Source organism: Branchiostoma belcheri, unplaced genomic scaffold (assembly GCF_001625305.1).
Source record: "Branchiostoma belcheri isolate BF01 breed outbred unplaced genomic scaffold, Haploidv18h27 scaffold119, whole genome shotgun sequence".
Taxonomy (NCBI): domain Eukaryota; kingdom Metazoa; phylum Chordata; class Leptocardii; order Amphioxiformes; family Branchiostomatidae; genus Branchiostoma; species Branchiostoma belcheri.
Window position 1 is genome coordinate 233,327 of NW_017802591.1, and position 22,867 is coordinate 256,193.

Here is a 22,867-nt window from a genome sequence, read left to right on the forward strand (position 1 = left end):
GGAGAGAGGCTCGATTGTCCGGGCGCCAGTCGGACGGCGGGAATGCGCCAAGCCGGGTCGGGATCGCGAGGAGAAACTCCCCGCGGTCCGCCCGGGCGAAGCGCCGCCAGCCCGAAAAGCAATCGGGTTCGGATGCGAGCGTCTCCGCCGGAGGGAACTGTGAAAACCTGTTCTTCTGGGGACGAAGCTCGAATCGATCGCGAGAGGCACAGCTTTGACAGACCCCCAGCCGCGCGACGTGCGTGCATGCATGCACGACGCGATTGAAGGTGAAACCGACCCTCAGCCAGACGTGGCCCTGGGACGGTCCCGGGGCCGCAGAGTGCGTTCGAAGAGCCGATGATCAATGTGTCCTGGAATTCACATTACTTCTCGCAGTTGGCTGCGTTCTTCATCGACACACGAGCTGAGTGATCCACCGCTAAGAGTTGTCGTTTTTCTTTCGTTTTCGAGTTCGAATCGAAAGCTCACCGTCATTTCAAAGACATTCGTCATTCGGTGTGAAGGATGGCGAACGAGCGGAAGGGGAGTGGAGCAACCAGTCGAGGCCGGTGGCTAGTCGGCGACGACCGAGAGCATTCCTCACCCTCTGCCCAAAGGAGGCCTTGGACCGCGGGGCGCCCGCTCGAAGTCCGACGCTTAAGGACAGGTCACTCGTCCACAAGACCGCTTACATAGAGTCAGAGACTGCAACGCCGCGCCGCGGGTGCCGGGGAGGAGCGGTCTCACCTAGGCCCCGCCGTGAGACTAAACTCGACCCCATTCCACGCTCCTTGCCACCGTGTAAGAGACGACCACACGACGAGGTGCGTCGGCTTTGATTTCGGTAATGATCCTTCCACAGCTTCACCTATGGAAACCTTGTTACGACTTTTACTTCCTCTAAATGGTCAAGTTTGATCGGCTTCTCGGCGCTCCTCCAGACCGTTGCCGGCCCGAGAGGGTCCGATCGACTGACCTCACTAAACCATTCAATCGGTAGTAGCGACGGGCGGTGTGTACAAAGGGCAGGGACGTAATCAACGCGCGCTGATGACACGCATTTACTGGGAATTCCTCGTTCATGGGAGATAATTGCAATCCCCGATCCCTATCACGAAGGCGGTTCAGCAGGTTACCCGCACATTTCGGCGAAGGCGAAAGACTCGCTGATGCCTTCATTGTAGCGCGGGTGCGGCCCCGGACTTCTAAGGGCATCACAGACCTGTTATTGCTCCATCTCGTCCGGCTTATTGCCGCCTGTCCCTCTAAGAAGTTGCGGCCGATCGCGCGGGATCGCCGAACTAGTTAGTATGCCAGAGTCTCGTTCGTTATCGGGATTAGCCAGACAAATCGCTCCACCAACTAAGAACGGCCATGCACCACCACCCACAGAATCAAGAAAGAGCTCTCAATCTGTCAATCCTTACTGTCTCCGGGCCGTGTGAGTTTCCCCGTGTTGAGTCAAATTAAGACGCAGGCTCCACTCCTGGTGGTGCCCTTCCGTCAATTCCTTTAAGTTCCAGCTTTGCAACCATACTTCCCCCGGAACCCGAAAACTCAGGTTTCCCGGGAGCTGCCCATCGGGTCATCGAAGTAACGCCGGCGGATCGCTGGTTGGCATCGTTTATGGTTGTGACTAGGGCGGTATCTGATCGCCTTCGCGCCCACAACTTCGTTCTTGATCAATGAAAACATTCTTGGCAAATGCTTTCGCAGTGGTTCGTCTTGCGGCGATCCAAGAATTTCACCTCTCCCGCCGCAATACGAATGCCCCCGTCCGTCCCTCTTGATCATTACCTCACGTTCCGAAAACCAACGAAATAGAACCGAGGTCCTATTCCATTATTCCATGCACCACTATCCAGGCGCCAGGTCTGCTTTGAACACTCTAATTTTTTCAAAGTAAACGCTCCGGCACCCCGAGGCACGCAGTTAAGAGCACCAGGGAGAATCCGGCGGGGAGGGCCGGGACGAGCAGTGACACGCCTCGCGGCGGACCGCAAGCCCGGTCCCAAGATCCAACTACGAGCTTTTTAACCGCAACAACTTTAATATACGCTATTGGAGCTGGAATTACCGCGGCTGCTGGCACCAGACTTGCCCTCCAACAGATCCTCTACTGAAGAATCGTAGGGATTTTGTTGTATGTAGGAAACATTTTTGCATGTAGGTCGTGTAATTCGAGGTATTAAAGGGTATTTTTCTTCTCTCACAGTGACATTAGCAGCATGAAGTCGGCCGTGTTGGTCTCGGCTCTTCTGTTATCTGTCTCGATCGGAAGGACAAATGCAGGTGAGTGTAAATGCAATGATTGATGGCCCAAAGGTCACGTACAGAGCATAGTTTTGCACGGTCTTTCTTCTGGTTAAAGGAAACAGAAGCGTGTAAGTTAACGAAGACAAATTCTGTCCGTTTCTAAAATATATAGAGTAAGGAAAAACAGGACAATTTATGAAATTAGCTTCGGTCGCGGCATATATTTTGCTTATAACCGAGAGTGTTGTACTACGTATGCTCTAAAATTTCTTTGGTAAAAATGGACGAAATTAAAGGCGTCATTTAGAAATTAGTCATGAACCCGCCAAGCAGCGCAAACTTAAACCAGGAAACAGCACGGGGTAATCTGACGGAGCCGCCAAGCAAGAGACAAGAGAGCCGCTCAGGGTTAGTCCAGGGAGCCGCACAAGGTAAAAAAATAAGGCCTGATAGCCACACAGGGTTAGGCCTGGGAGCCACACAAGGCAGTAGGCCTGGGAGCCACACAAGGTTAGGCCTGGGAGCCACACAAGGTTAGGCCTGGGAGCCAAACAAGGTTAGGCCAAGGAGCCGCACAGAGGACAGGGAGCCGCACAGGGTTAGGCTATGTAGCTACCAAGAAATAAACCAGTGAGCTGCACTGGTCAATCCAGATAGCCGCTTAGGGTTTGACAGCGTTAGGTCAGGAAGCCGTACAGGATTAGGCCAGGTAGCCGCACGGGGGAATCCGCACATGTGTAAGCCAGAGAGCCGCTCAGTTTTAGACCAGGGAGCCGCACAGGGTTAGGCCAGGGTGCCTCACAGAGTCACAGGGTTAGGACAGGATTACGCTAGAGAGCAGGACAGGATTACGCTAGTGCTAGGGAGCCGCACAGCACAGGGTTACGTCAGGGAGTCGCACAGGGTTACGCCATGTAGCTGCAATGGCATGAGCTATTGAGCTGCACATGATTAGAACAGGGAGCCTTACAAGTTTAGGCCACGGAGTCGCACAGGGTAAGGCCAAGGGAGCCGCTCAGTGTTAGGCAATGGATCCACACAGAGTAAGGAAAGGGGGCTGTACTGGGTAAAGCAAAGGAGCCAAACAGGTTTAGGCCAGGGAGCCGCACAGGGTAAGGCTAGTGAGCCACACATGGTTAGAACAGGGAGCCGCAAAGAAATAGGCCAAGGAGCCACACAGGGTTAGGCAAGTGAGCTGCACAGGGTTAGGCAAGGGAGCCACACAGGGTTAGGCAAGTGAGCTGCACAGGGTTAGGCAAGGGAGCCACACAGGGTTAGGCAAGTGAGCTGCACAGGGTTAGGCAAGGGAGCCGCACAGGGTAAGGCCAGGGACCCGCACAGGGTTAGGCCAAGGAGCCGCAGAGAGTTAGGCCATGGAGCCGCACAAGATAAGGCCAGGTAGCCGCACAGGGTAAGGCCAGGTAGCCGCACAGTGTTAGGCCATGGAGCCGCACAGAGTAAAAATAGGGCGCGGTACTGGGTAAGGCAAGGGAGCCAAACAGGTTTAGGCCAGGGAGCCGCAGAGGGTAAGGCAAGGGAGCCGCACAGGGTTAGGCAAGGGAGCCGCACAGGGTTAGGCAAGGGAGCCGCACAGGGTTAGGCAAGGGAGCCGCACAGGGTTAGGCAAGGGAGCCGCACAGGGTTAGGCAAGGGAGCCGCACAGGGTTAGGCAAGGGAGGCGCTCATGGTTAGACCAGGGAGCCGCACAGGGTTAGACCAGGGAGCCGCACAGAGTTAAGCTAGGGAGCCGCACAGGGTAAGGCCAGTAAGCCGCACAGGTTTAGGCCAGGGTGCCGCTCAGGGTTAGGCAAGGGAGCCGCACAGGGTTAGGCAAGGTAGCCGCACAGGGTTAGGCATGGGAGCTGCACAGGGTTAGGCATGGGAGCTGCACAGGGTTAGGCAAGGTAGCCGCACAGGGTAAGGCCAGGGAGCCACACAGGGTTAGGCAAGGTAGCTGCACAGGGTTAAGCAAGGGAGCCACACAGGGTTAGACAAGGGAGCCGCACAGGGTTAGGCAAGGGAGCCGCTCAGTGTTAGGCAATGGAGCCACACAGAGTAAGGAAAGGGGGCTGTACTGGGTAAAGCAAAGGAGCCAAACAGGTTTAGGCCAGGGAGCCGCACAGGGTAAGGCCAGTGAGCCACACATGGTTAGAACAGGGAGCCGCAAAGGAATAGGCCAAGGAGCCTCACAGGGTTAGGCAAGTGAGCTGCACAGGGTTAGGCAAGGGAGCGACACAAGGTTAGGCAAGGAAGCCGCACAGGGTTAGGCCAGGGAGCCGCTCAGGGTTAGGCCAGGGAGCCGCACAGGGTTACTACTAGCAGCTCCACAGGTTTAGGCCAGGGAGCCACTCAGGATTAGGCAAGGGAGCCGCACAGGGTTAGGCCAGGGAGCCGCACAGGGTTAGACCAGGGAGCCGCAGAGTCTTAGACCAGGGATCTGCTCATGGTTAGGCCAGGGAGCCCCACAGGGTTAGACCAGGGAGCCGCAGAGTGTTAGACCAGGGAGCCGCTCAGGGTTAGGCCAGGGAGCCGCACATGGTTAGGCCTAGGAGCTCCACAGGTTTAGGCCAGGGAGCCGCAAAGGTTTTAGGGACTGTACGATATCTACCGGGGGGATGGCCGGTCGTCTGAGGGGGGAGGGCCTAGGAAAAAAAAGTTGAGCCGGGGGAGGGCCTAGGAAAAAATATTTTAATTTATAAATTATTTAGATTTATAAAACAAGAATTCCGAGACTTGATACCTCCATGAAATATGGGCTTGATATGTAAATGTAAATTTCCTCTTTAATTATGCAAATTACCTCCGCATTAACATGATATATGCATCGTGATGTATGTGAACTTTTGATTAACTTACAGATGTCCCAAGTATGACACTCCCATCATGCACCATTAAGAAATCATAGAATTTTTGCATAAATTATGCAAATTAGGTCATCATTTGCATAATTAGTATCTGTTGATGTTCTGCCTGCCATAGGTTACATACATTACATGTATGAAAGAAGTATAATGTAAAACACTGTAATTATAGAATTTCCTCATTAATTATGCAAATAAAGTCCTCATTTGCATAATTTGCATTTAATCATGTACATCTCTCTCTCAGCTACCTACACACCAAAAATTATGAAAATATGTTGTTCCTATCTTGACTTATTGGCTTTTAAACATTTCGCCAGAAAGTGCCCTGCAGTTCCAGAACAAGCTGCTAGGGGGACCAAACTCACAACACTTATTCCTGACAGGAAAAGCAATCTGTCACCAAAACATCAAGACCATAGCATGTTCAGGACAAAAGATACAAAAACCGGAAGTTCTGCTGCAGTACCAAGGTCATCCACCAGGAGGCCCATATTTGACCTTGACGTTTGTCTTCCTGAGACTTACCGACATACCAACTATCATCATAATCCATAAAGGCGTTCTAAAGTTATGCTGACCACAAAGTTGCGGAAACACAGACAGACAGACACACAGACAGACATACATACATACATACATACATACAGACAGACACGCCAAAAACAATACCTCCATTTTTCATGGAGGTAAATATCTCAGTGAGCCTGGCTCACTGAGATATTTTGTGTCCAGTGTGCTATAGGTCTGGAACCCACGCTAAGCCACACAGGGTAAGACCAGGGAGTCGCTCAGGGTTAGGCTTGAGAGACGCTTACTATTAGACCATGGAGCCACATAGGGTTTGGCCAGGGAGTCGCACATTTTAAGGCGAATTAGGCGCAGAGGGCGGGAGTCACACAGTTTTAGTATGTACCTGCCAGGTAAAGTCAAGGAACCATACAGGATTAGGCCAGCGAGTTTTTTATCAGTCCAATTTTTGTACTTTATTGATTTGGAATTATCACTGACGTCGTATGTTCAAAGCAGAAAATGACATGAAATATGTACATTGAGGTTTTCTTTGAGCGAAAAGTACTTTGGGGATTTGGACAACAATTTCTGACAAACACTGTTTCGGGGTATGAACACTTCATCCTAGAGTTGAGAATACTTACACTGAATGACAAACACTGAAAAGCACTACATCGGAGTTTCAAGAATATTTGTACTAAAAGACTGTATGGACTGTTACTAAGAGGTGCCGTATGGTGAATCGATCACTGCATTGAAGTATTTAAACACTTGATACTTAATGGTGAAGCATGATTTGAAACAGTTCATTTCAGATTGGGGAGATAGTCGGAATGAAATATGCTACAGTACACATGTCGCCTTTTTAGTTTAGAGCAAACCGTCGGTTTGGCTCTTGTTTATGTAAAAAAAAAATAAAGTAAACTAGAAAGGCCAATATTTGCTTTGGAGCAAATACAGCGATGGGTTCACCACATTTTACGACATGGCAGGGAAAGAATGAGAAACACAAGGGAAAACAATGATTTACATTGATATTACTATAATATGAAGTAACATACAACTAAAACAACAGTTGGATAGCTATTCCCTACTTTATTGGTTGGGATTTTTAATTGCATAATGCAAACTGTTGATTTTCAAAATAAAATAAAAAATGTTCATGCCCTGCATTCCAATGCTGGAGCAGGAAAGCTTGAAATACCTACCAAAACACTTGAATACAGACATACTGTTAGTATGGAAATGCTCTGTGCAGGTGTTAATCAAGTTAAATCCCAACAGCCAATCAGCAAGAAGAATAGAGGAAAGCTGCATGCCTATTGGCTGATGCCCTGCATTCCATTGTGATGACTCATGCCCAGACGTGGTGAACACGGCACACTAACACAGTAATACATTTGCTATAACACAGCCAAAAAACTCAAATAAAACCATTCTAAAAGCCCGTATCACAAAAATTTTAAAAACGCCTAGGGGTATTTGCCCACTGTACCTCCATACCAAATTTCAGGACCTTAGGCCCTAAAATGAAGAAGCTGAATCCATTTAAAAAATGGCAGGAGAAGAAGGAGGAGGAGGAGGAGAAGAAGAAACACCAGAAAAAGCAATATGGGTTCACCACACACCACTTCGTGGTGTGGTGAACCCATAATGATGACAGGAATGCCGCGAGCGGGATACGTATCTTCACATGAATCCGGCCCTACGCACTCATTTGCCAGTAAATGCATAATAGAACGGTAACATTTGCCAATCAAATGGATTACGTTTTCCTGCACATGGCCCAACTTAACAAACTACTCCTTTGTTTATTCTCACTCAAATACACTATGCCATTACCGGTCAATTGTCCATGGGACTTTGGCAGGTCAGCACTTCGGAGCCTGGTCTCTAATATTGCTTCTAAACGTGTTTCTACATATTTCTAGACAAACAAGTATCAAAACAAGTCCATTTCAGCTGTGTATAAGATGCTTGCAATTTGTGATTACAGATCGATGTGAGATTTTGAAACAAACTTTCAAGCTTGGTGTCTGCTGAAATAGTTCAAATTACAACCTTGTAAAGGTCCTTATAATGCCTGCCAGGTCTTGTGAGATGAAAGGTGTTTAGGTTTGCCTCAATTATCTGGGTCCTTTTTCCTTGTGTGCAATATTTTGTTAAAACTAGTATTCTATCTACACTGCGCACATATTGGATTCTCCTTCATTTGTCATATAAGTTATGGGGCAGTGCCTCCGTCGTGATGCCTCCTCCATGATCCCTATGCTTTCTTGTTCCTCCCCATTTACTCCTCAACATATACTCCTCTTCCGCATCCCACCATACCTTAATCATTGAAGAAAAGAACTCAGCAATCTTTGCAAATTGAGAGGTTAATGAGATAGATTCTGGTGGACTGAGATTTCGGGACAGGCACAACAGTCGCTCCTTTCCACTGGCTGGGGACTACACCGTTTGCAATGGAGGCATTAAGAAAATGGCATGTTGTCAGGTCCAGGAGCTTTGTTCACTTTGACCACCCGGAGACGCTGGTACACTTCCCAGACCTGAAGCGTGGGCACTGTTCGGCAGAGGGTAGAAAGGTCGGCAGAAGCTAACTATAGGGAGCAGTCTAACACAGGGAGGGCATTTTACCCCTCAGAGAACTTCATGATAAATAGGATACGTTTTGTGGTCAGGCTTTAGCAACAACAACAAAGCTGGCAATGAAAACATACATTGCCATGGCGACGGTGGTTGCTGTTAGGGTTATTGTTTGCATGGCACTGCCATGATTTTATATTTTGAGGAAGCCTTGGTGCACTCCTCCCCTAAGTGTATAGTGAACGAATCCCGGGGTCACAGAAAGTAGCTATAGGACATCCGGGCAAACAGGTTTTCCCAAGGGCGTCCAGGAATGTGAGCATGTATTTGGGTCAGCAAACAGAACTGGTAGTTCCTGTGGACATTCCATTTCTGTGGACAAAATGCCTGTACCATCCCTAGAATTCGTCTAAACTGCACACAATACGGTACCATTAGGCTCCTCCCTGAGACGTCGCCAAAAAGACCAAAAAGCCTGGCCCGTATCCGGGAGTCACAAGCAGCCTGAAGTGGGGTGTTAACATTTTAACTGCTTAGGCTAAACAGACACTGAAAGTGATCAAACGTAATCTTGTGGACATGCCCAACTAGATTAAAATCACGTGCACACACGTCGCTTGTAAGACCAAACCTAGAACATGCCGCTTCGGTATGGGATCCATATACAACACAAATTCGGAGATACCATACCTACATGAGAATATTGAGAGCCTTTATATTTTTGAATTGGCGGTGGAGAAATCATCACAAAAACACGGGGAAAGTATATTTACCTATTTTTTTTCCTTTAGTGTTTCTGATATATATTAGCAGGAAGTTGGCAAGGAGGCATCTACTGAGCTACTGGTGATGTCTAAATGCATGTATTTTGTCAACAGATGTGTGCCATTGGGAAGGCGAAGCTCCCTTCTGTGACCCTGGTGACTGTGATATCGGTACCTACGTCCGCAGTGACAATTGTGGAGACGGGAGTTGTTGCTGGTCGGGCCACAAGATATATTGCTGTATACCCGGCAAGTCTCAGTGCCCACTTGATACTTAGGTTCAATCTAAGAATAATAACAGAAGTTTCAAAGCTTTTGTATGAATTATTTTCTCTTCGCCGGTTGCGGCTTACACTGCCATGGTAAGAAAAACATTTCCCCAAAAAATCAATTTCCAGCATTGAATTATTATCAATTTAGTAACTATTAATACAAACGTCAAGCAGTTATTATATAAGTGCTGCAGCAAGTAGGGAGAAGCCGGTCAATGGACTTTTGCATCTTACCTATGTCTTACCTTCGATTCGTTAAGTGGGAGGGGTACCTCACTACAAGTACCATTGTTTGTAGGGGCAATCAGATGTAGGTCAAGGAAAGACAGGATGTTTTTCAGTATCCAGATTCATTACATGTCACTCTTCTGTTCTCATGCAGACATTGACGAGTGCGCGACCAACAATGGTGGCTGTCAGCAGATCTGTACCAACACCATCGGAAGTTTTTATTGTTCCTGTGGGGAAGGTTTTCTCCTTGGCCCTGATCGCTCTACCTGCTTTGGTGAGGGATATTACGGTGAGGATTTCAAGTACATCATTGACATTATTTTTGTCTCGAAAATTGTTATTTGATTTTTGTTTATGCATTGTACGCAGCATGTCCCATGAGCAAGTGCATTTGTGAGTTACACAGAATATGCACGGGTGTATAATATATAAATGTTCGTTGTAAAAAAAGACAACAGAGTCATATGACGCGTAAATATTTATGTTCACCTTTTTTTGCTAAGTAATAAAATGCTTTCTTCTCTTTACATAGTAATATTCTGATGACAAAACTTCCCGACACGACACATTACCTACGATTGTAAAACTTTCAACTCAAAAGTTGTCCCTATTTAAAATAAGAAATGTGTCACAAAAACCTTCCACGCTAATATGAATCTATTCTTAGACTGCCTGTACTTGAATTGACTCCTGACATCCTCTAAATATTATAAGTCAAGGTGAGCTTGTAGCTGTTAAGCCATAAAAATAATTAACCGACGTCAAAATCATGGCCTTGTACCATTTAATTCTAGTCTTTATGACTTAATATGATGTCATTAGAACGTCATCAATGTAATTTTATTCGCCCAAGCCAAACCATCTAGATACGTTTTCCCTTAAAACTTAACAGTATACAACATAACTTTACATAAAGTGTTTAGGATGGAATATAATGTTCTAATAGGTCTTATATTGCCCGTAGCAGCGCCGGTAACGTCATAAGATTATGTCATGCACATTTAAGCTTTTCGCCATCTTGGATCATCCATCTTGAATTGTAAAATTTAGTTTTTTTTTTTTTCAAAATAAGCCTAAATGTAGGTTTATAAAGGAATAAAGACGTTTAGATGAACCTTTTTTGTAGAAAAAAAGGAAGTAGTGAAATTTTAAGGAAACTTACCGGTACCTAATGATACGCCGGTCTGCCATTCCGGATTTTGACAAATGACGTCATCAAATCAGCATAAATTATGCAATTAATAATTAAGAATACATGAAATTGCATTAAAACGTATTGATATTAGAAATCATATGAAACCTGGCATGTAATACACAAAATTATAAAATTACTAAATTTCCCAAAATTATGAAATTATTCCACTGATACGATATTGTTGACATTTATATTTTATGAAAAGTCCCCAAGTTCTGTGGTTCTAGCACAAGCCATTCAGACGCTATCTGACATCAAATTTGGCGCGAGCACTTTTAGCCACCCCCCCCCCCATCCGGTCTAGATAGGGTTAAGCTCAAACCCCGCTTTCACCCCTATCATCTACTAAAATGTACCTATTACTTAAAATTGCCCCCAAAACACTGGGGAATGTGTTGATGCAGAATTATTTATAGCAAAATGATATAATGTATATGTCTTGCAGGCATTAGCTGCCACTGGGAAGGTACAGCTCCCTTCTGTGACCCTGGTGACTGTGATATCGGTACCTACGTCCGCAGTGACAATTGTGGAGATGGCGATTGTTGCGTCACTGGCCATAAGATACACTGCTGTTACATGTTGGGTATGGCAATATTTACAAACAAATATGTATCATAACCATAACCATTTTTAATTGATTGTCCGCGTATAAATATTTTATATTGATCATATGTTAAATATATTTATGTCTGAAAACAGTTAAAATGTGTGTAGCAAATTAGATAACAGGAGCAATCACTACAATTCGTCAGTGACATTGAAGACTTGACAGAAAGGATTTATAAGAACGAATTGATAAGCAAATAACTAAAGAAAAGAAACAAAAGGTAGACAAGTCAGGGATGATGTAAATTAGTTAAATAGCGTTTTAAATAAGTTCTAGGCACTCCAAGCCTAATTCAGTTTCTGTAAGTTTTTTTTTTTTTTTTTTTTTTTTTTTTCCTTAAGTGTTATGTTTGGGCGTCCAATCCTTCTCATCGTGTCAGGGTTACAAAATGCCTACCGGTTGGACCTTTGCTACGTCCAACATGACCGGCCAGGCTTAGTCGTCGACAATTAACTACTGCAGTGACATTTAGTCACTTCGTGTAGATCCGGTTAGTTTTCTAGAGCGCGACACATGATAAGCCTTTTTTAAACATGACGTTTCGACGTTAGTAAGAAGATTTTGTGCATATTTTTTTTAGTTTTCCTATAAAGCAATATCATCTGATAAATCACGATGGTTCGGTTGCTAGCCTTTTGATGGCGTTGCTATGGCTGAGTGCGCTGCCCACTCACCGCGGGGTGCCTACCTCGTGTCTGTACACAGGCACTATACACAAGTAAACACTGCAAATATCTCTCAAAATAACGCATTATCGGAATATCATGTCGAGAAACAAGAAAACAGTGGTCGACATTTGGCCCCGATCTCCCCACCTGAAGTACAACCCGAACCATGTTCGATCTGACGTAATTCGAACAGAACAGTTTTCGAAATGGGGTCACCCGCGGTCATTTACAGTAAACGTGTGTCTTCCGACCCCTTTTTACATGTGTAAATCCTAAGAGAAAAAAAGTCCACTTTTTATGTTTATAACCAATATGAACCATTCTTCTTGGACAAATATATATATATATATATATATATATATATATATATATATATATATATATATATATATATATATATATATATATATATATATATATATATATATATATATATATATATATATATATATATATATATATATATATATATATATATATATATATAGATAGATAGATAGATAGATAGATAGATATAGATATTTATAGATAGATGTATAGATATATATAGATATAGATATATAGATATATAGATATAGATATATCTATATAGATAGATATATAGATATAAATATATATTTGGCAATGTTGAAATTTCGGAACATCCGTCAAAAACTCCGCGGACATACGGGGTAGTTATGTTGACCTTGTTTCAGGTGGTCAGTGGTTTTTGCTTTTGTGCATTCTGAGACTACTACGAAGGCTTGAGAGCTTTGTCTTGTATTGGTAGTTATACTTGGCCATGGCACCTTCGAAATGTCTATGTTCGTCTCTTTTTAATTTCTCTCAACGGACAAGAGTCTGTATCTACATCAATATAGCCGTTGTAAACGCACGTCGGTGTAACACAACAGCTTCGCAGGAACGCGGCGCGGTGGCAGCTAGCTATATCATACCGAACGGTTTGTTGCACTCAATTTTTGCACATTTCATTGCAGAAGTTGTATAAAGCTTTCTAGTAATGATGCCCCAGCTGTGCTTTCTACTCTACGATAGTTCTTAAAAATGCATGATTTGTTGAACACGCCATTTCTTGATCGGTAATTGGTATCATGGTACTTAGTGGTTGGTACGTCCCACTGTTCTAGCCAGTGTCCGTCTTTCTGTCATTTGACGGGATTCTGCTGCTCACGACGGACACAAAGTATGCTCAATCCGTCATCTTTGGTGGAAAAAAATCAGCAATTAAGGACAAAACTAAGCTTATAGACTGCTGCCAGCATTAAGGCAAACTTTGGCATGATGTTATGTCAAACAAAATTAAAATAATGAAAAAAAAATTAAGGCTGGCTGAAACACTGCATCATACCCATACTCAAGTATGCTGCCCCCTACTGGAGCTCAGCGCTGACACACAACCTGCAGTCCGCCGCCCTAGAGTGCGTACAGAAATGAACCGGCAGAATACTTCTAGGTCGCGGGTACAGCTCGTTCCCTGAAACTCTAAAGCTGTCCAACCTGCAATTTCTGTCAGATCGAAGAGAACACTAACGTGTGCTCTGACTTTGGAACTAAATAGGAAAAGTCTTTGCACACGCTTCGCTCCTACGCAAGGACAACAGCATGGCAGAAATCTGCGAAACTCCTCTCGGTACCAGCATTCCCCCGGGACTAAACGCTACATGACGAGCGGCATTCTTGCCTTGGTGAAACGACTAAATAAACTGTGATACAGGGACTTACATCGTAAATCTACCCTGTGTTTTTATTTGTTTATTCCACTATTCCGTATAACGCTCTGATGCCCCTATAGGGTGTTTCATGTGACGGCCTTGTCCCCGTATGCCGTAATGTTGAGGTACATCCCAAAGTCGGCAATATGTTGTACCTCAACATGGGGACAGACTGCTCGTTGCAGCCCGGCCAGTTGCTACAACGAGGGTCACCTGACTGAATACACCGCATTGATTTTAATCTCTGTTTTAAATGTAATATACTAAATGTTAAAATTAATAAAATTATATATTTTCTTCGAAATGTCTTGTCAAAACATTCCTCGTAATTCAGCAATCGCAGCTGCCAGGAATGATCAAAGCTTTTTAGTGTTCCTGTTCCTTCTTTGCTGAATAAACCCGTCTAAAATATATGTGTAAACTATAAGCTGATAGTCAATTAATTATAGATATGGCTTCATATTTATTTAACAAACGTCACGTTTTTCTTTGTTTTAGAACCTCCATTATGGTCAGCATCCTCGGAGTGGGATTCACATCACTCACCTGATCGTGCAGATATCAACACTCGCGAGACTCCAGATGCAGCAGGTGCATGGGCAGCAGCAGCAAATGACCAGGACCCATGGCTGATGAGAGATCTTGGCGACGTTAGCGTCATCGCCGGCATCATCACCAAAGGCAGGAACTACAGCCCTGATTGGCCATGGGGCATACATGACCAATACGTCACATCCTACACCATTTCATACGGCAATGCAAACGGTGATGAGACGTTCTACACCAATGCCGATGGGCAAGTTACTGTAAGAATCATTCCTCCTTTTGGTTGGATAGCTATCTACTACGATCTTTGCAAGCTAAAATCGTATTCCTACAATATAACATTGAATATAGAAACAGGCAGATATTATAAATATATATAAATGTAGCCTATGACTTTGCCCATTTTGTCACTTTGTCATGGAATGCTCTAGATGTGATGTTTTGCGTCAGCTATTTACATTTCTTTGTAAACAACGGATTTCAAGAGAACCGGTGCTACAGATATAATTCAATATATCTTTATATCATGATTAGCCTCAATTATAGTGACTGTAACACTATATCGCAGACTTATGCTAGCCATTGCTGGTTCAAGCTACGGTCATAACCCGCCGTACGTGTTTCTGCGTGCTGTCTACGTGCAAAAACGAGGGCAAACGTAGGGCATCCGTGGGTAGTGAGTACCGCCTCCGTACAGAATCCTACGGATTTGGGAGCACCCAGACACGCCGTAGAACTTTAAGTGCATGTAAAAGTTTTTCTACGTGCGGTCTGTGGATTCACCACCCGTGCGTGCGAGTACAAGCGACGCACGTGCCCCGTACGTGCCGTGCGGAAGAAGCACGTGTGATTACGGCCTTCTTAAGGTAAAGTTGCAATCGCACAGAGATCGTACGTTGTAAGCACGTACAACTCACCACTTGCGCAACGTACGATGCACGCAACCGCTCACGGCCAGACTTGGCGTGCAGACCCCACTCTTACACCTTGCGCAACCGTGCGAATGACGTGCGAGTGACGTGCGTCGATGCCACTCCTTCCCCACGTTTTCAGAAAAAAAATAGCAGACGTAGCCTCCCAAAAAACGTACGGACAAAAAGCACGTACGGCGGGTTGTGACCGTAGCTTTAGTAATAAGAAAGATATATTAAGTTATATCATGTAACTTTTTTTTATGTTCATTGGTTTGTTTCCTTTGTCATTACACTTTGTCGTGTGATAAATTTAAACGTCTCAAAGTGTGGATGTGGCTGTTTCTAAAAAGGGGTTGATCTTCTTGGATAATAACCAATGTCTTTATATGCTGCAGGTTTTTCCGGCGAATGACGACAGAGACACGGAGGTCTACAACGACTTCGGATATTTCAGTGGCGGCATAACTGCGCGCTTCGTCAAAATCCATCCGCAGACATGGCATGAGTACATCTCCATGCGGGCAAAGATTGTGACAGGTTGGAAACGTAATACTGTCATTAGGAGAGGTTAAGTCTTGGGCGAAAATGCAGTTTTTGGAGACCTGAATGTCGACATTTAGTCAAATTTCAAATGCCCAATTTTGAAATTGGTAATTGTGAAAACGAAATTTTGTGTCTATGGAAGTGTTATAACTGGATCTTAACACAATGTGGGGTCACAAGAAGAATTCATTTTTACTGAGGGGATACATGTGTGTGTTTTTCTTCCAAAATGTGGTGAAGCCATTTGCTGCATTTGCTCCCGAGACTTTCAGGTTTCTTATTATTTTTTGTTCAGAATACAGGTCGCTAACGGCTCCTGTGTTAAAAATGTTTGTTCTTTTACCTAAATGACCCTTAGACCACACCAATTTAATTTGTTGTTTCTCGGATTTTTTTACAAAAAATATTTAGCGACAGGGCGAAATGAAAATTTTAAAAAGGCCAAGGCACCCCTTGGAAAGGAAGTAAAGGAAGTGTCACGATATGAGCCATGAAGTCATCATACCAGACTGGTTTATAATCAAAACAACAGACTTTGAACTGATAATGAAGTTGCATTGGTACATTGCAAACTTTAACAACTGAGAAGGAAAGGACTTTCTTCAACCATTGGGGCCAAAATATATCTTTTATTGAGCATTTTGCAGTTGACTTAGAACCTAAAAGAATTTTTTTTTTGCAAATCAGAAAAAAATGGACATGGCGAATCCGAGAAACAACAAATTAAATTGGTGTGGCCTCTCAAAATATCTGTCGTAAGTAGTAGAGACGTCAACACGTTTTGCGTTACAATTTTTCATTCTTTTTTTGCTGATCCAACCAAGTTCCACGTTTACCTCAAAGTTAATCTGAAACTTTTGTGTAATTTTTCAAAGAACGAGGTTTGTCTGCATCCAACAATTGCCCCTCAAAATGCAGGAGATAGCGTTTCAGAGTGTCCAAATTTCCCAGGGAACCCTATTCACCACTCGACAGGTGGGATGACGGAAAAATTTCAGGCTGGCTAGATCCCTGCTACGTCCATCAGTTTACTATTAGTTTAGTATTAGTTATTATGTATGCGCAATAAATGGTCTTAATCCTGCTAGTTTGTGTTCCAAGTGGTCAGGTATTGATCAGTGTGGGTCGGTTTCTTCTACACTGCAAAACGAATTTTGCCATCTTTCTCTACAATAGTTTTGGTGTTTTGGAAGGAGTACATGTTGTCATGGCTCGGGTTCTGTGCTAACTTGATGTTGTCATCTGTCTGGTTTATGTGGACAAAGAAATTAACAGCTCTTTTACATTATGCACGAAGTGGATGAAGCGCAGAGTAGACTCAGGCACAGTGATATAGTTGGCGTCGTGGCACAAGGCAGACTAGGACTAGGTGCAGGAAAGGTGGCAAGCCAGAGATGGGGCACGGCGGGCCCAAAGGAAAGAAGGGACATGGTACAGAGGGAAGTAAGAAGGAAGGAGGAGGAAGGAAGGAAATCACTAGCTGTGAGCCAAGGAGTGCAGGGCGCCTGGACTAAGTGGGAGGGAGTGAGAAGTAGATGTGTGAAGTGGAGTGACCTGTGGAAGTGTGAACCACTGAGAATCCAATTCCTCCTCAGATCAGTTTACGACCTCTTACCCACTCCAGTGAACCTGAAGAGATGGGGGAAGGAGAAGGAGGAGAAGTGTCAGCTATGTGAGAGGAGAGGAACGCTAAGCCATGTTCTGTCAAGCTGCCCGATCGCCTTAGGTCAGGGGCGATATAGATGGAGACATGACCAGGTACTGAGAGTGCTGGCATGCACACTTGAGGCGGAGAGAACCAAGAAGAGAGGGAAGAACAGGAAAGGGCCGAAGTTCATAGGGTTTGTCAGAGAAGGAGAAAGAGAGAAGAGAAAGACAGGTACTCAAGACAGAGAGAGAGGCATCCTGCCCACAGCTAGTGACTGGAACCTCAGAGTCGACTTAGACAGGAGACTGGTATTCCCAGAAGAGATAGCCAGCACGAACCTGAAACCGGATGTAGTGCTGTGGTCTACTCAGACAAAGCAGATAGTCCTAGTGGAGCTGACGGTCCCGTGGGAGGAGAGAATAGAGGAGGCGTATGAAAGAAAGGCCTTGAAGTACCAAAACCTACTGCAGGACTGTGTAGAGAAAGGGTGGAGATCTAGGTGCTTTCCTATAGAGATAGGATGCAGAGGATTTGTGGCACAGTCAGCCTGGAGAGCGCTAGGGGCGCTAGGAATAGTGGGGAAACAACGGCGAGATACGGTCTCGAAGATGGCAGAGACAGCAGAAGTGGCATTACGCTGGGTGTGGAGAAACAGAGAGAGCAAGTGGAAACCAACAACCCCCTGACAGGCAGTACCTGGCCAGTACTGTCGCCCCACCGGACGGAGGAGGTCCTGCTTGAGGGGCGAAACCTCCGAGGATGACCGGGTAGCAGCTGATGATGTCAGGGGAGCAGCCACCTAGCTGTATTGAAGTAAGTTAGGTCACTACTACAAGTAAGAAATTACTGCTACGTATGACGTAAGCATGAGTGTATTGTATGACCTACCTGAGCTGTGAACGTGGGCCGCCATGTCTTGTAACGTTGGTGCGATCTACTTACCTGCTCCAAAATGTATTTGCACTTGACAGCATGACTTCATACCTGATTTAAAGGTACCAAGGTCTACAGCACAGGTCTACTTTTCATGCTTCGTTATTGTCGGCCTATTGCTACTAGTATTATATAGTATTTACTTAGTAATTGGCGATGCCACTGTTGTGATCTGAAGGAGCCCCCTCAGCAACATCGATAAAGTATTACTTTGAATGAATATAATATATTGAAGATATGTCGAATAAACAGTTACATGTGTTTGTAAATTGTAAAAAAAACGTATTATTACTTGTCTATTATCAAGTCAGATGTTAGGAACATTTCATGAACAGGAACATGTTAGTAGAAATTGGGTAAAGAACAAAAGGTAAAGAACAGAACTGGAACGTGACAACTACAAATAAACGAAATGCACAAATCATTGTGCCGTTGAACTGTAGCCCGAAGCATGGTCTTACAAGGCCATCCTGAAAAAGAGAAGAAGACAATAGTTAAAGCATTTAATTATTCAAGAAAGGCGTTAAATACAGGACATCATTCAGTATGACAAAAAAAAATTAAAAAAATTCCTCCTGCGGGATTCGAACTCTCGGCGTCGCGAGTCTAAAACTGCCATCCACTGTGTTACGCCGCTACACTACAGGGCGTTACTGACAATAGGCTTCAAAAATAAAGCTTTTAGACTGCCTAAGCGTCTGATACTAAACTAGAAGATTAGTATTTAAAACTAAAACCCTTGGTAAAACCTACAAATGTTGTTCAATACAATCACAAGAATAGTGTACAATTGATGTTTATCATGTACACAATATGAAACCTTTATTGAACATACTTCAGCTGTTAGTTGCACTCTGTTCTTGAATAGGTAAAAATGGTGTTGCATGCCGCGAAATCGTTTAGCGCGTTCAGTAGTGTTCATGCTTGCGAAACATGCCTTTCGGCGCCGGATCGAAACCCACAATGTTGTGTTGTTATTATGATATTATGATATATTTTTCAGATTGACATTTGCTGTATGTCGTTGTGTTACCATGTACTATACATGTTTGAGATAATCAATGAATCCGATTTAGGTTGTTGTACTCTAATGTCACATATTTCAGATAATCTGTGGAAATGTAAAGGGAGCTTTTATTTTTCAAAATATACAAATTTTACACGGTTGAAAATGTACGTAGTACGTTTCGTTTTTAATCAATTATCTACGATATGCATTTTAAAAAATATTTCAATCCTGTAAGACTATCCGTAAATATCGACGTTAACAATTACTAGTAAACGGAATGGACGCTGGCAAAACGCCTCGGAGCCGCCTAACCCGTTTTTGCACGTGGTTACCGCCGACGTCAATCATTCTGGTAGCCACGGAAACCGTCGCCATGGCGACGTATGTCGTTATCACGCCACTCAAAGCCGTGGCGTCGGTAGTCTTGGGAACGTTGCATGTCGTCATGACAACCGTGGTGTGTTTTCCGTGGTCGATAGGTTGCTTTCCGGTCAGGAAAAAGTACCACTGGATTCATACAGTTCAGGTAGTGAACCACCGGATTCCCACTTTTTGGGCAGTATTCAGGCAGCTTTCAGTCATCGGTAGGAGACGGTTGTATATTTGTTGTCTTTTGGTTAGAAAGCGCCTACACCATGACTAGTATCTGACCCATTGCTGCCCGGCAGAAAAAATTCACTGACGCTCATCCCCCAAAGACAACCCAAAGACCACCGTCGGCGAAAGACAACCGATGACCTATTCCTACCCTATAGCATACCGATTTAATCCCTGCCCGCGCACTGTGAGTGTTGACGAGGATTCCCCTAACAAGTGTGATATGTCCCGGCAAGAATCACAACAGTGTCCGATCGTCCAACAAATTGGCATGTACAGGAAACACCAGCGAGCCAAGTTGTACAACACCGCAACACAGGAGAAAACAGCCATCATCGGGGACTCCATGATTAAACACCTAAAAAGCAAGAAGATGCCAAAAAGGAGTAACGTGAAGTGTTACACCCACAGCGGAGCACGTCTAGAACAGCTGATCGCACCTGCACAATGGATTGTCCGGAATGAAAACGCCATCAGTGTTATTGTCCATGCAGGAACAAACAATAACAACGAGCCGGCCCATCTGACAACACAAAAGGCCTACCACCTGGCGTCGTCACTCCAACAATCGGGCGCGAAGAACATTGCGGTGTCAGGGGTAATCATGCGGACCAATGGCGGCCTAGAATGGACCCGCCAAGTCAACATGGGCATGCTGGAAATGTGCGACAGGAACGGCTGGCACTTCATAGACAACAGCAACATCGGACTGCACCACATCTGCCCCGACGGAGTTCACCTGAATAGACAAGGAATAATTCAACTTGCTATGAATTTCATATCCTTCCTGAACGGTGACCGCCAGGCCAGAGTCCGCACCGGGACATCCTTCGCAGACGCCTTGAGGGCCCCACCACCATCACTGATGCCTTGGGGTTTTCTAGGAAGAATTCCCCCCAGGAGACTACTGTAGCAAGACAGGTTAAATCCTTACCATCGTTCCTACTTTGTAATGCAAGGTCTCTTGTAAATAAGCTGGATGATTTTTCTGACTCTATGGCTAGTTATAATATTGATATAGGTGTAGTTACAGAAACGTGGTTCACACCTAGTCACCCTGTAGAATGTACAGATATAGAAGGATACACCATCTTTTCCCGTCGTCGTACTAGCAGCCGAGGCGGTGGCATAGCAATTTATGTACGAGAGACTATACCCGCCGACATTATTGATTTTAAAGAAACTCCTACAGAGCTTGAGTGCCTATGGATTTTAGTCAAACCTCACTGGTCACCTAGGGACATTACAAACATAGCTATATATGTTGTTTATAATCCTCCTAACAATCCATATCAGGATATGTTATGTAACTACCTCCTCAATAGTATTGACAAGATTAGCACCAAATATCCTCACGGAGGAATATGTCTTATGGGAGATTTTAACAGGTTCGAAACCTCGCCCGTTCTTCATGGTAGCAAACTTGAACAAGTCGTGAAACACCCCACCAGGGGAGGGGCAGTCCTTGACCTGATAATTACGAACTTTAAGACTTTTTACCTAAACCCCCGTATAGAAGAACCTTTAGGACAGAGCGATCACAACTCCGTGTTATGGTTTCCAGTAGATCACAAACCCATTAACACGACATCTAAAGTCGCTTTTCGGCAAATGAAAGATTCCAATATACGCTCTTTTGGGCAATGGATTTCATCCCACCCGTGGAATGAGGTCCTGAACGCTCCAGATACACAAACTAAAGTCGACAATTTCTACGATATTCTTAAAGCTAAGATTGATCATCATTTCCCATTCAAATCGTTTGTAAAACACAACAGTGATAAAGCATGGATAACCTCACAGATCAAGTCTGCCATTAGAAGGCGACAAAAAGCCTTTCACTCAGGAAACATGCCCTTGTATTAAAAAAAAATAGGAATCAAGTGATTCGGTTATGTTCAAAAGCAAAAAAACGCCATTATGTTTCCAGGGTAAAATCCCTCAAGAATGATAACTCAGCGAAATGGCACCAGTGTCTACGTCAGATTTTAAACTCCCGCAAATCGCCCGTCTCTGTTTGTCCCCCTGATAACGTCCCCTTACCTGACGAAGACATTGCCGAGTTAGTCAATAGTCATTTCGCATATATTGTTAATGAACTGCCCCGTTTAGATCTTGACTCCCTCCCCCCGTACCTACCATCCCCCTCTAGGCCGCCTCGCATATTTCCTTGGGAGGTCTACGAAACACTAAGACGTCTGAACTCCCATAAAAGCAACGGTCCGGACGACTAGAATAGCTAAACAGTATGCGGCCGAACTTGGCGAAACAGGCCATCATCTGTCCGATACCAAAAAAGTCACCAGCCACTCTTAATAATCTACGGCCGATTTCCCTCACCTCAGTTCTCATCAAAGTCTTTGAATCATTTCTCACAAAATGGATTCTCCAGGACGTGGGAAATGTACTGGAACCTCACCAGTTTGGCTGTAGAAATGGGATGTCTACCGTTCACTACCTGACTGCAGTGTAATACAAACATCACTCGACCAGTTGAATAGTTGGGCGTTAGAAAATGATATGATCCTAAACGGCGATAAGTGTAAGTTACTAATGATTTCATTCATGAGAGATTGCCCCCAGTCCCCCCCGTTATTTCACTTAATGATATCCCCCTTGAATACACAGAAAATGCACTTAAAATTTCATCACAACTTCGATGTTTTTACAGAAAAAGTTAAATCTCTTTAGTATATTTCCGTTGTAGTTCTAGGCTTTTTCTTGAAAAAAAAAAGATTTTTGTCAATTCAATACTGACGATTAAAGATTGCGGGTTGTTTAAATATGCATGATGTTATTTTATGACGTCACTGGTTTTGGCTATGTGCATCATTATTGTTAAACTTGTGTTGTATACCATTGAGTTTTAAGAGAAAAACGGTTTTAGGCAATAAATCACATAAAATGACGTCAGGCTACGTCATAATGATATCAAAATTGTTAATATGATTGATTATTATTAGTACACTACAATCATTTGGCGGTCATGCGTTATACCCATCTCGAGTATTGGGGGGGGGGCAA

The 22,867-nt window shown here is 44.4% G+C and overlaps 1 protein-coding gene across 2 annotated transcripts in view; it reads left to right on the forward strand.

Annotated features, from left to right (window-relative positions):
• LOC109462574 overlaps positions 1-22,867 on the forward strand; it is a 53,234-nt gene that overhangs the window by 5,687 nt on the left and 24,680 nt on the right. For both annotated transcript variants that reach the window (XM_019759129.1, XM_019759128.1), the window contains exons 2-7: positions 2,198-2,274; positions 9,080-9,214; positions 9,620-9,757; positions 11,109-11,249; positions 14,152-14,459; positions 15,509-15,650. In XM_019759129.1, coding sequence (XP_019614688.1) covers positions 2,211-2,274; positions 9,080-9,214; positions 9,620-9,757; positions 11,109-11,249; positions 14,152-14,459; positions 15,509-15,650 — 928 coding nt within the window. In that variant the 5' untranslated portion in view covers positions 2,198-2,210. The remainder of the gene's footprint in view (positions 1-2,197; positions 2,275-9,079; positions 9,215-9,619; positions 9,758-11,108; positions 11,250-14,151; positions 14,460-15,508; positions 15,651-22,867) is intronic.